The sequence below is a fragment of the Euprymna scolopes genome, chromosome 19 (assembly GCF_053919585.1).
Source record: "Euprymna scolopes isolate OS-2025 chromosome 19, ASM5391958v1, whole genome shotgun sequence".
In the NCBI taxonomy this organism is placed as follows: domain Eukaryota; kingdom Metazoa; phylum Mollusca; class Cephalopoda; order Sepiida; family Sepiolidae; genus Euprymna; species Euprymna scolopes.
In genome coordinates, this window is record NC_136500.1 from 132,120,003 (window position 1) to 132,138,905 (window position 18,903).

Genomic DNA, 18,903 nt, shown 5'->3' on the forward strand with positions numbered 1-18,903 from the left:
GCACCCACTCATTCACATAGGTTGATAATATTACACATAAATAACAAGACTCTGTTAGTCTGAGTGTGTGTTAAGCAGAAGCCACCGAATGCCGAGCCGAGACCAGATATGTTCTCCAGCCAAGACTCTCTTACCTGACAACCATTATGTAAATATACTGTAAATATACTTTCCCTAATACACTGCTTATTGATTTACCTTGGTTTGTTGAGTCTTCATTTGTATTGCCTTATACGTTATTTGGTTCAACCTGCAAACGTAACACATATATTTCTAAGTGTGACTGAGAGACCTAAACATGCTAGTGAACTAATTCTGCCAAGAAGCCGCGTAGACATTATGTGTTTTTGTTTGTTTTGTAGTGTTTTCACAATAATAAACACGTATTGCTCTTCATTAAGCTTGCCTTAGGTTTCTTTGTTTTGAACATTTTCAATATATTAGTTTTTTTTACATTGTGCACATGTTTCTGACACAAATTTAATTTTTCTTTTTACATTTTAACCCCAAACAAGACACAGTGCCACTTTGATGAAGGGCTACTATCGAGGATATAAGTCGCAGGGATACTTTGTATGAATTTGAGCAGCAAAGCAAGATGTCTGTTTATATTACACTTGAACTTTAGCATGTCAGTAGAGTTGGGGAAACAGGAACTCAGAAGGGAATTCCAAATCTAGCAGTTCTGGGAAAGAAACTATTAGAGTAAAAGGCTTTCTTACATCTAGAGATCTCTACTATGTAGGGGTGGAACTTTGCTCTTTGTCGAGTTTGTTGGGGGAAATTACATTGAGGGGGGTACGAGAGCTTGTAGTTTGTTGGAGCATCCATCATTACAATACTTGTAAAAGAGAGATGCAACATTTACATGCTTCCCCATGAGGACAGAATAAATGTACATAATAATTTAAACTAAGGATATAGCATTGATGTTAGAAAATATGGACTCTTCATAAAAGAGAAACAAACCTGGAGAACGGATATATATACATAGAGAGAGAGAGAGTGAGCAGAGGCATTTAATTTATTACCCACTCAGCATAAGCTGCATAGCGTAATGGTGAGAAGCCTCGACTGTCATTTGGGTGGTCGGATTTCGATCCTGGCTTGAGGCAGTTTCCTGTCTAGCCACACTGATGAGCTCTGAAACAGCGAAACAGTACTGTAAGTGGATGACTATAATGCTCCGTAGCTTGGATTGAGCATCTCGGGAAATGATATACAACTTACCATTAGTGTATTAAGTGACGCTCTTTGTGTAAACAAATCGAGCAGAGGTATTTAGACGATGGCAACACATTGTTAATTCATTACCCACTCAGCATCAGATGTATAGCGTAATATGGTGAGAAGCCTCGACTGTCATTTGGGCGGTCAGGTTTCGATCCTGGCTTGAGGCAGTTGCCTGTCTAGCTGCACTGATGAGCTGTGAAACAGTGAAACAGTATTATATGTGGATGACTATATATATATATATATATATATATATATATACATATATATATAAATATAAATCATGTGTATCTACCTAGGTGTATGTGTAAAAAACGGCAATTTTTTTCTCTCTCCTCATTTTGACGTTCATTGAAAATTCATCTTTTTTCTTTTCACTGACATGCAAATGAACTGTACGTTCAAACGACTCTGAGTCGAGAAACAATCTTTCACACAATCGTTTAATATTTCCATATCTCGACACGTTCATATTTCCATCTCTTGACATTTTCAAATTTCCAAGTTCAACGTGAATCATTCTAATCTTTTCTTTTTGTTTATTTGAAAGTGTCGAAAAATGAAAAGATTAGAATGATTCACGTTAAACTTTGAAAATTGAAAGTGTCGAGAGATGGAAGTATTAAATGATTCGATTCGAACATAGAAAATTTAAAGCGTCGAGAAATGAAAAGATTTAAATGTGATTCAATGTGACATTTTTCTAATCATCGTAGGATAATGAAAATCACAATTCGACTGAGTTTTTTGTGTTTAGAAAGCTAGCTTTGTCTAGCAGTGTTTTTGAGAGGCTAGCTTTGTCTAGCAGTGTTTTTGAGAGGCTAGCTTTGTCTAGCAGTGTTTTTGAGAGGCTAGCTTTGTCTAGCAGTGTTTTTGAGAGGCTAGCTTTGTCTAGTGATGTTTTTGAAAAGCTAGCAGAGTCTTGTAAACTGTACAGGTCAGAATTTACAATGTCATTTGAATGCTACTATTGTATCTGAGGAGGATGCGTTGGTCTTCTATTTAAGATGGATGAAGATTGATGCAACTGAAGTGAGTTGGACTTTTTTCTATTTAAGTGGCATTACTGATAGGATTTGGTTGGATTAAAGAAAATTATTATTGTAAAATGGATATATAAAAATACTATTTGGTTGAATGTGAAATACACATTAAAAGTCAAAGTGCAAATTTGTGATGCTGTGGATAATTTAAAACACATATTCAAAAGCCTGACTTTGTGAAAATGCTAGCAAGAGGTTTTAATATGCATTCGAACACCAGACTTTGTGATGATTTGTCAGGCTATGTAGAATTTTTTTAGATGTCAAACTTTGAAAATTTGTTCTATAGAAGAATTTTGAATGACAGTTCGAGTGTTGCTGACGTTTTACAATACACACATGCCATCCTTGGATTCTTGTTTCTATGACCATTGTCACAGTGTTGATGTAAAAAAAAATTATAACATAAAAAAAAAATTATAACATCTCAAGAAGGTGAAAACGTGAGCACTGGACATTTTCTCACACAAAGACTATGAATAGACACTACATGGCTGGATACATTGCAAATGATGCACAAAAATACCTTGACAAAGCCATTCAATTGAACTTTTATTCAGTGTCACAGGTACTGTACTCCAAGAAGCCCAGCTATGAAAATTTTAGGCCCAAACTCAGATACAAAGTTCAAGATAGCTGAAAGCAAGAGAAGGTTTTTAAAGCTTCATAAAAGGCAAGAGAACTCACCAAAAAAAATGAGAGCCAAGTATCAGCAACCAAACAGCTAGTACAACAAGAGTACCAAGAACAATTAATGAACAACCAAATAGCCATAGGTACACAAGAACAGGACAGACTAGCAAGTGATCATCAGCTAAAAACAACATGCTCCCCCACTTAGAAAAGGAGGATTTTTGGCATGGCATGGATGAGGAGTGAGGCCACAATGTATGCATGTAATTTATAAAGCACATCACATAAATAATATTCAACTGGACATAGAACCATGCCCCCATTTACAAGGATATGAGTTGATATTTTGAGACATTCAATTTTATCAGTAGTGATGTTAACTCAATATTCACAGTGATAATTATACTCAGTCACCTTATCCCAAGTGATTTAAAAACTATATTAACATAGATGGTATACATGTAAGTGCCAAAATTTCATGCAATGTTAAAGTGAGCAAGTTCATGTGTTTTCAGTTGATGTTCACTTATTGCTTGGATAGGACATTTTAGGCAACAAATCCATGAAGAAATGCATTAATGACGATGCATATGATATCATAGCATTCACTTGCATAAAAGGTGAAGGAGAGAAGTAATATCAGCATGTTGCTACAATTTCTGTAATTAGTACAAAAAATTTTGATCTTTAGCCTCAAGTTTACATGGCAATGAGAGCATCTGAATGTACAGTTGCCAAAGAGTAGAGATGAACTAGGATGAGTAGCAGATTTACTAATAGGGTATCATGATGTCATAGATACAGAAGGATATAAAAGGTACATTCATCAGGCCAGTGTGGATACCCAAAACTCCTCATGATACTCCAAAATTCAAAGGCAACAACTGATAGCACAAACAACTGATACACATATATATATATATATATATATATATATATACACATATATATACACGCATATATATATACATATATGTACACACATATATATGCACATATATATACGCACAGATATACATACACATATATATACACATATATATATATAAACACATATATATACACACATATATATATATACACATATACACACACAAATATATACATATATACACATATCCATAAACGCATATACATACAAACACCTGTTGGAGTGTATTATTGCTAAAAACACAAAGATTTCAATAACCTTTGCATTAAAGAAAAAGATCATGGTCAGTTTAGTTGAAAATTTAGAATGCATACTTAACACAATTTTAAAAGATCTGAATCCATATCCCATATCCATGATGAACCAGCTTTTTCACAGAATAGGGGAAGGAAACATATTATGCCAGATTAGACCTGAAGAGTGGATACTGGAAACTTTAGGTGGTAAAATTTGATAGACATAAAACAGCCTTCACTTGAGGTGATGTTTTTAGCACACCCGTCTCTCATGCAGCCTTACCGCAGCAGGCCACATATTCCTGTGTGAATAGCTGAAGCCTTGGACATGATGAACACAACAGAAAATATATCATCATACATTGATGAGAGCCTGGTGCATGCTCACACATTCGATGAATACATAACAGCATTGAGATAGCTGTTCACAGCATTCGGAGCATATGGGCTCAAACTGAATCCAAAAATGGCATATGAAGCCAAATTTTTGGGTCGGATCATTGATTCAGAGCGAATTCATGGGATACATCAACTACAAGAAAACTAAGAAGTCTGATAGGACACCTGCTCTGAATCAAACAATTCTTTGAAACCAAGGACAAATAACTTCTCACTGTTATTAGCTCTGATTCATTCATTAAACAGAGACAAAGTGAAATTCATCTGGACAGGCGATGCTCACTATGCATTGTCACCCATAATATCATTTCCAGATTTTTCCAGTTCATTCACCTTAAAAATAAATGCCAGTGACACAGTGTGCAGCATAGTATTAATATAAGAAGCACGTGACAGTAAAAAAGAAATAATTGCTGCCACATTGAACACATTTAATGCCACAGAAAGGAACTGGTCAACTATAGAAAGAGAAGCATTTTCCATAAAATGTGTGGTTTTCATATACCACTATTTTCTGTATTATCATGTATTTATAATTTTCAAGGACCATAAATCTCTTATATACCTGGACCAAAGGAAGTTCAATAATTTTAAAATTAAGTTGTGGCAGGAAGAAATTTCCTCTTATAGGTGCATTCTAGAGTATATTCAGAAGCAGTGATGTTGATAAGGCCAAATATAAACAAACCAGCTCACCAGCCGGTCAAACATTCACATTGCAGAGCATAGACTTGCATGTCTATGTACAATCCTGGTGTACTGAGGACATTGACAATGAACAGCTCATACAAGTCCACCATATTCAAGAATATCACATGCATGATTATCTAATGAGTAAAATCATGTAGAATTACAACAAAATTCATTGTTTCATAAAGGAGTACAAATAATTATTAAAATTTTTTTCCTTAATCCCTGGATTTTCAATGAATGGCTCATCCCATAAAAGGAAATGTTGTTAGCAAAATAGATGCGGATAATTATAAATTTTGCTTATCATTTAATTTGAAAATTAAAATTGCAGTGATTGTGTAATAAGTTTAGATCCATCATATACCAAGGGCATGCAATAAATAATGCCCCTGACCCACTTCCCATAGCAGTAGAGCAACGAAACTTGGCACAGTTATTAGTCTTTCTTTACATAGGAACCACCCAGAGTTATACATTTCTCCCATCGTTTGATGCAGCTCTGGAGACCGTTTTTGTAGAACACACCAGGTTGGTCCTCCAATCACGACGTGGCTTCAGAAATCAAGGCTGCATCATCTGGGAAATGCTTTCCTTTTAAAAACAACTTCATGGCAGGGAAGAGGTGAAAGTCAGAGGATGCAAGGTCAGGAGAGTAGGGAGGATGGGGAAGGATTTCATAACCACAAACCTGTGCTTCTGATCTGGCGACATGCGAGTTGTGGACCGGAGCGTTGTCCTGCAGGAGGAGGGTATCTTTGCTGATCTTGCCCCACCTTGATTTTATAGCTTCCCTTAATTTCCTCAAAATTGAAGCATAATAGGCTCCTGTAATTGTGGTATCCTTTGCCAGGAAATCTGTCATCACTTCCGTCCTGGTCCCAGTAGACTGTGAGCATGACCTTGCCAGTGGAGGGCTGCACCTTTACCTTCTTTGAAGGTTGTGAGTCCAAGTGCTTCCACTGCATTGACTGTGCTTTTGTCTCTGGATCATAGTGATTGACTCAGGTTACATCCTGTATAATCAGTCTTTTGAAAAACTTTGACTCATCTTCTTGAAACATTTCCAAATTCATCGAGCACTAGACACGTTCTTGCTTCTGGAATGGTGTGAGCAACCTGGGAATCCATCTGGCAGACACCTTATGCATATGCAAATGGTCATGAATGATAGTTTCCACGGACCCTGTACTAATCTTGACATCTTGGACTATTTGGCGAATAGTAATGCGCCATTCTTCAAAAATGGCAGCCTCAACTTGATGGACAGATGCATCATCAATGGCAGAAGGGGGTGCGACCAGGTCTGGGAGCTGTTTCCACAGACTTCCGGCCATGTTTGAATTCACGATGCAGCGTTTTACAAGGTCATATGATGGGGCATTATCACCATAAGTTTCTTTCATTTCATCAAAAGGATCCTGTGGTGTGCGTCCTTTCAAATACAAAAACCAGATCACTGCTCGACATTCAACAGCCTCCATTTCACATCTGACTCAGTTCAACCACATATAAAACAGAAACCACAGTTCGTTCAGAGCTGTAATTTGCCACATAACCCGTAGAGATATAAATCATTGCACATGCAAACTTTCAGCTAGATCAGACAACTGGAAGTGGGTCAGGGGCATTACTTATTGCAGTCCCCTCGTACTATTTTTACAGTATTCTATTTTCTTCTGTATATCCTGAATTTCTTGAGGCACGAAAAGAGTGAGATAGATGCATTCTAGAAAAGTGAAACCCTCTTTCATCGTTCATTTATAAATTGAAAAGAATGAAATAAAATGTAACAAAAATAGAGCCATCAATTTTTGTTAATCTGATGATTTCTTAGATATTACATTTTTTACACATGAAAAGAGATAAAATGAATTAAGTGTAATAATATATTTATAAAAAAATAAATTGGATTTATGCATGAGATCAAATCTTAAATTGAGGATTTCGATAATTTTATTAACATTTTGAAATTGTATATATCTTTATTTCCTTTTGTTTTTACAGGTAATCCTGCAAGAAAGTAATGCTTCAACCGTTCTAATAGATGAGGATTTCTATCTGAGCCAAAAGTAAAGACTTAAATATTTGAAAACTTGTGGATGTTTTAAGGAGGTCAATCATTGACTTTTAGAAAATAATTTCATCATGGCAAATTATTTTAGTGGATGCTTATAATAAAAGTAAGGTACAAGCGTATCAAAAACTGAATCATTTTTAAAGTTGTTTAAACGGATGATTTCTGAGACAAATGGAAAATTTAAAAACATTAAAAATCTAAATGATGTGAAAATTGTAATAAGCATCCTATTGAAGTATAGAAAAGCTATTTCCATGTGAAATATGTGTAAGAATATCAATAATTGTCTTTTTAGAACATATTTTCACCACGGCAACCAACTATTAAAGTGGATGTTGATCTCTAAAGGAAAGTGAGAACACATCAAAAATAAATCTCTTTAAAATTTGTTTAAATGGATGATATCCAAGACAAATAGAAAGTGAAAATATAATAATTTGAAAATTCAAATAATTAAAGATTTAAACGATTCATGTAACAAAATAACAATTCTAGTGAAATAAAACATAAATGCAATTCAGAGAAAAATCTAATTTTTCTGAAAATGTCAATATTCAATCATGTTGAGGTACAAAGAGAAGCAAAGGTATTTCCATGTGAAATTTGTGCACGGATATTTCTTAGGAAAGCAAATTTAAAACGTCATGCAAGAACACACTCTGGGGAGAAACCACATACCTGTGAAATATGTAACAAATCTTTTTCCGAAAGTGTGAATCTAACTCAACATATCCGAACACATACAGGAGAGAAACCATATTCTTGTGAAATATGTAAAACTTCTTTTACACAAAAATCTTACCTAAAACCACACATGAGAATTCATACTGGAGAGAAACCATACTCTTGTGAAATATGTGATAAATCATTTTCAAAGAAAAGCCATTTAAATAATCATCACCGAACACATTCAGGTGAAAAGCCATTTTCTTGTGAAACATGTGGAAGACCATTTATGTGGAAAGCTCATTTAAAACGACATACCCGAACACATACTGGGGAAAAGCCATATCCTTGTGAAGTATGTGGAAAATGCTTTTCAGAAAGTGTGAATTTAAACGAACATATTCGAATACATACTGGAGAGAAACCATATTCCTGTGAAATATGTAAAGCCTCGTTTACACAGAAATCAGCCTTAAAACCACATATGAGAATTCACACTGGAGAGAAACCATATTCTTGTGAAATATGCGATAAATCTTTCTCGAAAAAGAGTCATCTAAATCATCATCATCGAACACATTCAGGTGAAAAACCATTCCATTGTGAAATATGTAACACTTCATTTTCCACGAAAAGCTGGTTAATCCATCACATTCGAGCCCATTCAGGGGAGAAACCATATTCTTGTGAAATTTGTAGCAAATCATTTGTAGCTAAAATTTATTTGAACAAACATATACGAACTCATACTGGAGAAAAGCCACATACTTGTGAAACGTGTGGTAAATCCTTTTCACAGAAAAGTACATTAAACTTGCATATAAAAATACACACTGGTGAGAAACGATACTCTTGTGAAGTTTGTGATTTCTCATTTATAATGAAACAAAATTTACAAATCCATATGAGAACACACACTGGAGAGAAACCATATTCATGTGAAATTTGTGGCAAATTGTTTGCCAAGAAAAGTAGTTTAACACAGCATATCCGAATTCATACTGGAGAAAAACCATATTCTTGTGAGGTATGTGGGGTTTCCTTTTCACAGAAGTCACCCTTAAAAAACCATATGTTAATACACACTGAAGTAGAATAAATAAAAAAAATAGAAGGGATATCTTCTGAACTGTGAATCTATCCGAATTCATACTACCTTTACTGGACGATCAGTAAAAAGTTGAATATCGAATGCAGCAGAATATCCTGGGTACATATACCTCATGTTTTGACAAGCTTCTGGGCTTAACCTTTACTCCTGATCTTAAATGTAACATGTACATTAAAGCCGTTGCCAAGGCTGCTGGAAAAATGGTGGAATCCTATCGATTCAGTAGATATCTCACTGCTGATGCTATTCTCTATTTATATAAGAGCCAGGTACGTCCAAGGATAGAATACTGTTCCATATTTGGGCAGGAGCTGCTAGAAAGGACTTATCCTGCCTTGATAGAGTCCAAAATAGGCTTTGTAGCCTTGTAGGGGATGTCCTTTTCTCTTCCCTGCAACCTCTTTCTCACAGAAGGAAAGTTGTGAGTTTGTCTCTGCGTTATCGCTTTTTTCATGGCAAGTGCTTGGCTGAGCTCCAATCTATTGTCCCCCTTGCCAAACTTTCACAAGAAATACTCGTCTACAAGAAAACACTATCACTAATTTCCCTCATTTGTTATCTGTGCCTAAACCTAAACGTAGATTCCATGAGCACAGCTTCTTCCTTAGAACTGCCCGCCTATGGAATTTTTTCCCGTTTTTCTGCTTTAAAGCTGATTACAATATGATTGTCTTCAAGTCTAATGTAAACAAGTTTTTGATTAGCCGTTCCATATAAGTTAACAGGGTTACTGAATTTCCATTACTAACTATTACTATATTATCCAATTTCTACTGTACACTCTTTAACCCTTATCCTCGAGTGACCTCTTGGCCTTGATAAGTGGGATGCCTATGAAAAAAATATATATATGCCAAAAAGAACAGTTGAAAATAAGTTATACACCATCAACGATGAATATCCAATTCCTACAGATGACTTATTGATATGGGACAAGAAGGAGAAAAAAAGCAACCTTAGTAAAAGGTAAATATACTCTGGATAAAAGACATATTTTCTGAACTGTGAATCTTTATTACATAAAAGTGACAATGAAGATAAGACCTAGTCTGGTGAAATGTGTACAACTCTCTTGGAAGTTTCAACTTGTAACGTCATATGAAAACTATATTCATGTGAAGTATATGATATTTTGAGAAAATCAACATACAAATACACAAGAATTTATGTTTTCTACAGAGTATGTGACACCCATATCTTTTGAACTTTGAGTCTTTATTATGTAAAAATAAACCAGCTTGCAATCCATGTCATTTCATATGTTTTTTTACTGCCCTCAAATAAGCTCAATACAAAAACCAGAAAACTACTAAACTTACATAAAATAACATACCGAAACCAATGTATAGACAAGATACACCTATTACAAAAAGAAAGGGGTCTTGGCCTTACTGAAATAAACCATGCATTGAGCAACCAAAATAACTATAAAGCAGTATATCAAAAACTAAACATATGATAATGGAAATTGTTAGGGACTATTTAAAAAAAACTCTATCACAAAACTTTCTGAAAACTTTGGGGGTGTCATACTGGAAAATACTGCTGATGTATATGATTAACCAGCTACACAGATTGCAAGAAAGAAAAAAACAAAATACATGGAAATTGAGATAGACGCAAGAAAACAAGGATGGGAACAACATAAAGTTCCTGGAGAATCTTAACCAGGAGTATATAGATAGTGATGCAGAATCTTAACCAGGAGTATTTAGATAGTGATGCCTCAAGAGTGGAAGACTTCCATTTGATGAGGAAATACTGATTGTAGTAGTTTAACAGAACATATGCAAATTCATACGGCTAGAATCCTGAAAAGATCTCTTGGTTGGACTCACTAAAATAGGGGTAAATGTCAGACATCTGGTTGGATGTCCCATCCCCTAGAAGAAAAAGTTTAAGAAAAATGAAAAAAAAGAGACAAATGTGCCTGGTGAACGATTCAAACAATTGCACTTAAAGAATATCTGAGTAGTTGATTAATGTTTGGCATCTCAGCTTGAACAAACTCATGAGAAAACTTATAAAAAAAGACCTTACTCATACAAATACACAAGAATCCTTTGTTGGCCCCCTGACAAACGAGAGATTGGACCTAGTAATTAACATATGTTTGTTTGTTTGTACTTTTCCCATTAACCATGCTTTGGATTTTAAAAAATATTTTGCACAAATATTATAGCCTATGGACCCAAAGATCAAAATCCCTCTAGATTTTTGATTCTGTGACTTTGGTTGGTGGTGGAAGAAAAAATGGTGTCAAATGAATGCCAATAAACTCCTGAACATCATATTTTTTTTCACAAGCACAAATGTTGCGCATTAATGAGAACGGCGGCCATATCTAAAGATGGCCGACAATCATTCAAATAGAACATGATGACTTGCTTAAACACTAGTAGCAGCCAAACCGATAAACATACAGACATCTCGCTTAGCACATTTTATTTTCAATTTAATTCTTCATCACTTCATATAGAAATATTGCACTTAATATATTTATTATGCTTTAAAATAGGGAATATTTGTGACAAAAAAAGCTTTTTTTTTAAATATTTTATTTGATACCACTTCAAGCTTTTTTGTGTATAACTAAAAAGATATATTTTTGTTACATTTTGATATTTCTCACATAGAGACATTTGTATTCTACCAATGTGCTCGTCTGAGCTTCAATCTCTCGTCCCCCCTCGCCAATCTTTCACGAGAAACACCCATCTGGCTGAAACTACTGTCAATAACTTTCCCCCACTCTTTATCTGTGCCTAAATCCAAATGCAGATTCCATGAGCAGAGCTTCTTTCTCAGAAGTGCATGACTGTGGAACTCTTCCATTTGTCTATTTCCCACCTGACTACAACTTGGATGTCTTCAAGTCCAACATAAACAAATTCCTGACAAACCACCAACTTATTAAATCTCCAATACTAATGATTACTACTATACTATCTCATTGATTACTCTACACACAATAACCCTTATCCCTGAGTGGCATCCAGGCCTTGATAAGTGGTGACTTTCATGCAAAAAAAATAATAAATATTACTAGTACTACAAATTTATTGCTATATTTTGTATGTAGTAAGGTCATTTTAACCTGAGGTAGAGCTGCGATTTTGTATCATTTTAAAAACTGGTTCATACACATCAACTTGGTAAAATATACAATGTTTGTAAATTTTCATTTAAAGAAATTTAACCTATATTTCTTGGAGTATTTTTATTTCTTGAATCTATGAATAATAACGCAGGTTTGAAGGAAAAAAAAAAATTTTTTTTAATGAAAGTTAAACAAATAACATGTTAGTAATTAAGATCATATATGCTTTTATTTAAAACTGATCACTGATTATGCTACTTCATCATCATCACCAACAGTGTCATCATCATCTCTACCATCATCTCCATCATCATCATCATCATCATCATCATCTTGACCAATATTTCTAATTTTATAACAAGAATCTCTTGCACACTTGCACATATCTGTGCATGGGACTCTGTTTTGTAGACATGTACAAATGTTTACACTATTACATTGACTTTTTTTACATTTGGCAAAGCAGTTAATTAAATCCATGTCTGGAGCAGGAAGAAGATTCATCCAATGGATTACTAAATCTCCATTTTCTATCTTCCGTCCATGACAATCAGGGGATGGTATATCGGGATTTGCATGGAGGCTCCTTTTATAGACACCTGAAAAAAGAAGGAAATGAACATTAATATTGAATCATTTTTATCTTTTCTAATAAGCAAATAACAATGAAACTCCATATACTTAAATTTTACATATGATTGGAATTTTAAGATTATTCATAAAACATACCTGCTTGATAGCTCGCTTGATGTGTTAACTCAGGGCATCTTGATTTGGATTGTGATTTCCAATTTTATTTGGAATCTAAACATGCTGTATCTGGCTTCATTAACACTTGTGACATTTTGTTGGCCATACAACCTGCAAACAAACATTTCCAATAATTTTGCTGTGTTTGGTTTGACATAAAATTCATTACCAATATCACTGAATAACAAAACTCATTCTCTCTCAGTAATAAACTAAGTGCTTTCTTTTTGCCCTTTCCGTAAAACGAACTGACACTATCACATCCGGTAAAACAATGTAGACCAATCAAGGCTTGGCTGATGGAATCTCAAATGCTGTCTTTTATTATCCTGATGTGTATTGTTCGCAAATTTTTTCCTCTTCCCGTGTGGAAGTATAAATGTGCTGGAATGAGATTTTGTAAAGCAACTCCAATTACAAACACATTAGTATCAGGACTCATAATGATTATGTCTGTACTTGTGCTGGCTGCAAAGGAAGCATGCGAATAAATCCGTATATCAGCTTCTTCTTGTGAGCTACACAGTCTTGTCTCTTCTAACCTGATGACACTATCACTTGCCTCTTTTCCAGGTGAGAAAGAACGACATTTCTTGTCATGCACCAAGAATACCTTTACTCCTCTTAGCTCGTATGTTGACACATTAGACCATATATCATCCAAGAATTCCATTAATGCTTTTTTATTCTCTCCACTAGAAAGAAATTTCTTCTGTTGCTGAGGAAGGAACTGACCATGAATTCTTATCTGAGAGCTACTAACGGCTCTTTTATCCCTCTCAACATTTTTTATAGAAATCGGCTGGTATGTATAATTAACAAAATGGATTTCTTTAGAATGATTCGATTTTGTCCTGTTCACTGAACTTTTCAAAATAACAAAAGCAAGATTAAGAAATGTTCTTTCTCCTTGTAATTTGTTTAAATTTAATTGGTGTATCAGCGACATACCATCCACTATATATATGCCACCTACTATAAGGTTCTCAACAATAGTATTGTTTGCATGGCTTTCTAACGCATGCACGAAGATTGCGTTATTAGTTTTAACCAGCGATCCATGTGAATTTGCAATGGACAATCGTAGTGGACCTAAGGAATATGATAGTAATTCTTGGAGATTAATGTTCCTGATTCTACCAATCACAACCAATCTTGCTAGGAGATTTCTATCTGCTTCCAAATTTATATCCTTTCCGTGGACATGATGCCTAGATTTTTTAGACATACTGGAGAATATCTTCAAATTCATTCTTTTCATCGGAGGGGAAAAAAAAACAACTCCTATTTGTAGGCGCTGCCCACAGAAATTTTCAAATTCTGATTCGCCTCTTGCTTTAGCAAATTGCAGATCATTTTGAACATCTTGTGTCGCAACAAATCCTGATGCAATATGAATCAACTCAGCTGGTTCATACTCAAATGGATTAAATATGCTGTTTATTGTGTCCATTGTCTTTACAATAGCAAACCTATCATGTTTCATCCGACTATGTAAGAGATCTGATCGCGTTCCACTTCGTTCTCCTTTGCCAGCCATGGTTTCACATTCACGGGTAATAGACCCTCTCGCATGATGGGACCATATCCATCTGTTGACAGCTCTCTTGTTAGTGTTGAAGCCTGTCATACCACCTTTTGTTTTGGAATCATGATTAGCAGTCTGCTTAATGGTTAGATCACAAGGAATTTTAGCAAAGGCATTTGAACTTATTTGAACAGCGAAATCTCCTATGCATTGTTTGCATATCACTGGATGAGTATTAGCGAGATTAGACATTTCTAATCAGTAAACTGGAAGGTGTAGGGGACTAGGATATATAAATCCCAATCCCGTTACAAAAGAATAATGAAACAAATGGAATTGAAGAAAACAAAAACTCAATTGATGGATAAGATAAACATGTCATTTATTTACTATTGAAAGAATGTATGTTTTACATATAACATGTGTTCATGTCCGCGCGGGTGTAACCATCGTTTGTTGTGGGATTGGTATTGTAGAAAGAAAAAGGAAATGTGTGTTCATCTCAAGTTCAGGTCACTATTGTTTGTTCGTGCGTGGGAAAAGAAGTGAGTAATATAGTAGATATAAGAATGATAGTCCAGCGTGTAGACAAAGGCAAAGGATAGATGGTTGACGTCAGTTAGCAGTCAGCTACGCGAAGGTGTTCTCAGGAACCAGTAGTAGATAGAGAGAGAAAGAGTGAGAAGGTGTACATACTGTGACGGTACCACGAGCCTGTTTCTTGACGAGATGTTTTTTCTTTTTTTTTTTTTTCACCATACGAATCAACCGCGGTGTTTCCATTTTTCGAGCAGAATGCCCCCACACATGTTTCCGTGTCCACCGCCTTCGTCGAACTGCTTTGATTCTCCCGCGTTTTTCTTGTTGGTGACAGTTGAAGGTCATTGCGTGGGTATAGAAATCTAGGTCGCTCGGCCAGCCTCATTTTGACTCCGTCTGCTAAGGATTGGGTGTGGGAAGGGGTGTCTGCTTAATTGATATATATGAAGGGTGTGAAAATGTTTCTCTTAACACCTTCCTCCATAAGAGAAAAAAAAAAGAGAATTGTTCCTCTTTTTTTTTATATTTATATGTATTTAAAATAAAATTACTCGTATGAGACAAGAAAATAATATTTGAGATTAAGGACACCAACTTGTGTCACTCTAAAGAAATGATGTTCGTGGAGTTTCCATCACTTTTTCCTACAGCTATTTTATGAATTTTCCCCCGCCCCTTTTCTTCCCTTTCTGTTTCGAATCTACGTGATAAGGCGTTATCCCGACCCCTTACGTGTCTGATGTCTAGGTCGAATTCCTGCAATATGAGACTCCAGGAGAGTACTCGCCGGTTTTTATTTTTCATTCTATTGACGTATATCAACAGTTTGTGGTCTGTGTATAGGATAGTCGCGCCATGCACCGAGGATACATAGACTTCAAAATGAGATAAACTCATCACTAACGCCAAAGCTTCCTTCTCTATTGTGGAGTAGGATTTTTGAAACTTGCTCAGTTTCTTTGAGTAGTAACTGACTGGGTGTAGTTGATCATCCTCCCCCATTTGTAACAGTACTGCTCCTATCCCACTATTGCTGGCATCTACCGCCACACTGAAGGGTTTGTCAAACGATGGAGCCTTTAACACTGGCTCGCTGCTTAACATTAGCTTGATCTTCTCAGCTGCTTCTTGACATTCGGGTGTCCATTGAAATCGCTTGTGCTTTTTCAACAGCTCTGTCAGTGGCGCAGTGAGACATGCAAAATTCCTGCAGAACCGGCGGTAATACCCTGCCATGCCCAGGAATCTCCTTAAACTCCTAACATTTTTTGGTATGGGATAATTCTTTATCTCTTCTACTTCGGCCTTTGCTGGGGTGATCTTCCCATGGCCAACCACATGCCCTAGATATTTGACCTCGGCCTGGCAGAACTCTGTGTTAGCTAAGTTTATGGTTAATTTGGCCGTTCTTAACCTCTTAAATACTTTTTCAATTGTTTCGATATGTTCTGCCCATGTGTCATTGTAAATGACTATGTCATCGACATATCTATCTACGTTTTTAATCCCAGCAAGGCATGTGTTCATCAGTCTTACAAATGTTGCTTGGGAATTCTTCATCCCAAATGGCATTACGTGATATTGGTATGCTCCTTCTGGGGTTACAAACGCCGATATTTGCTTGGCTCTCTCGGTTAGAGGCACTGCCCAGTATCCCTTAAGAAGGTCGCATTTGGTGATGTATTTGGCATGTCCTATCTTATCTATATAGTCGTCTATTCGTGGCATAGGGTATGCGTCTGCCTTGGTTATCGCGTTCACTCTGCGATAATCTGTACAGAATCTCACTGTTCCGTCCGGTTTATCGACCAGCACGCACGGTGATGCCCATTCACTTTGACTGGGCTCTATTATCTCGTGTTCGAGCATGTAGTCTATCTCCGTTTTCATTATCTCTAATTTCTTCGGACTTATGCGATACGGATGTTGTTTAATTGGTTCGCTCTCCTTTAGCTCAACGTCGTGCACTATTGCTCTTGTGCGCGTAGGTGCGTCAGCAAATAGGTCGCTATATTCTGTTACCATTCCTTGTAACTTTTGCCCTTCTTTCGGCGGTAAGTGTGCAAGTTTGCACCCTAGGTTACTCATTATCTCCGAATTCTTTAACTTAATGGGTGGGTCCTTTTCTACAGGAAGATCTCTTTCGGGATACTCATCACTTACAGCTTCATTGTGACACTGTGCTGTCAATATTGATTTTTCTCCCGCCCTCCTGAAATATTTTTTCATCATGTTCGCATGACATACTTGAGTTTTGTTTCTACGCTTGGGGGTAGATATCTTATACTTTAGTGGACTTATCTTTTCAGTAATTGTGTACGGTCCCTGATATTTCGACTTGAATGGTTGACCATTCAGGGGTATGAGTACTAACACTTCCTCTCCTTCTTCGAACTTTCTATCTACTGCCTTTTTATCGTATGTGGTCTTCATGACCCTCTGACTACTTTCTAGGTGGGTCTTAGTTAACTTCCGTGTTTCGGCTAAAGTTTGTCGCATTTTAGTGACGTAATCCGTCATGTTATTTGGCAAGGGTTCATCGCTGACCCATTTCTCTTTTATCATTTTTAATGGTCCTCGTACCTGATGACCGAAGACTAGATCGAAGGGACTGAACCCCAACAAGTCTTGGACGGCTTCTCGAGCTGCGAAAAGCACAAATGGGATCCCCTGATCCCATTCGGCATCGTGTTCCATACAATAGCCCCTGAGCATGGTTTTCAGGGTGGCGTGGAAGCGTTCCAGAGCCCCCTGCGATTGAGGGTGATAAGCGCTGGATTTTATGTGGGTGATTCCCAGTTGCTCCGTAGCCTGCTCGAATAGCCTCGACATAAAATTAGATCCTTGGTCTGTCTGTATGGTTCTGGGTAGCCCCATTTTAGTGAAAAAGTTTATCAGGGCATCTACCACCTTTTTCGTTGATATGTTGCGCAGTGGGATCACCTCTGCAAACCTTGTGGACGCGCACATTATAGTTAATATAAATTTGTGTCCTGTTTTGGTTTTGGGTAGCGGTCCTACACAGTCCACTATTACCCTACTAAACGGTTCTTCCACTGCCGGTATAGGTTGGAGTGGGGCCGGGGGAATATTCTGGTTGGGTTTTCCAGTCTTTTGGCACGTCCCACAAGTTCTACAGAACGTTTTGACATCTCCCACGATTCCTGGCCAGTAGAAATGTCTGGTCAACTTTTCTAGGGTTTTGTTGACACCTAGGTGGCCCGCCAGTGGTATCTCATGTGCCACTTTCATGATATCCTCTCGATACATGTCGGGTACCATTACTTGTTCCCGCACAGTATCTCCCGACTCTCCCTTTGTCTTGGGGGCATTCCATTTCCTCATTAGTACGCCCCTATTGAGGAAATATTGACTTTTTGATTTGTTAGGATATTCTTCTCCAACCCGACAGAATAAGGGTTTTAGGTCGCCGTCATTCTGTTGCTCCTTGATCAGCACTTGTCGTGGCACGGGTAAACAAGGTTGGGGTGTTACCACCGGTCTCGGTTGTTTTTCCCCTGACGGCTTGTCTTCTACATTTCCCCTCTCTATCGCTCTACTTCTTGTGATCACCCCTATGGGTTTCCCGTCTTGATATTTTGCGATGTCATTTCCTAGTATCATGGCTACCCCTGTCATTGGTAATTCGTCAATTACGCCTACAGTTATTTCTCCTGAGCCCCAATCCGACACTAAGTGGACTTTAAATAGTGGAATCGTTATGGGTCTGTTTCCTATGCCCCTTATCGTGGTTGCTCTACCTGCGGCTCTTGTCGCTTCTTTAGGCATGCATCCTCTTTTCACTAGGGATTGGGATGCTCCCGTGTCCCTGAGAATGTTAATGGGTTCCCCTTGACCTTCCTTATCTCGCGCGATATATCCTTTCGATATGAAGGGTTCGTACGTTTCATCTATTCCCTGAGATATCGCCCCTTGTGGTTTGGCTGGGGTATTCCGATTCAT

General features: G+C 36.9%; 2 protein-coding genes across 2 annotated transcripts in view; one reads left to right on the forward strand and one right to left on the reverse strand.

The window, feature by feature from the left end:
- The window catches only part of LOC145239986 (uncharacterized), a 27,451-nt gene extending 14,071 nt beyond the window's left edge, over positions 1–13,380 (forward strand). The window contains exon 2 of the mRNA XM_080103566.1: positions 7,173–13,380. Coding sequence (XP_079959692.1) covers positions 7,790–9,010 — 1,221 coding nt within the window. The 5' untranslated portion in view covers positions 7,173–7,789 and the 3' untranslated portion in view covers positions 9,011–13,380. The remainder of the gene's footprint in view (positions 1–7,172) is intronic.
- A 1,402-nt stretch (positions 13,381–14,782) lies between these two features.
- LOC145240370 (uncharacterized) lies at positions 14,783–18,903 on the reverse strand. The gene is made up of 3 exons (XM_080103950.1): positions 17,315–18,903; positions 15,845–17,152; positions 14,783–14,789 (listed from the first exon to the last, which is right to left on the reverse strand). The coding sequence occupies exons 1-3, from the start codon at positions 18,901–18,903 to the stop codon at positions 14,783–14,785; spliced, it is 2,904 nt and encodes a 967-aa protein (XP_079960076.1).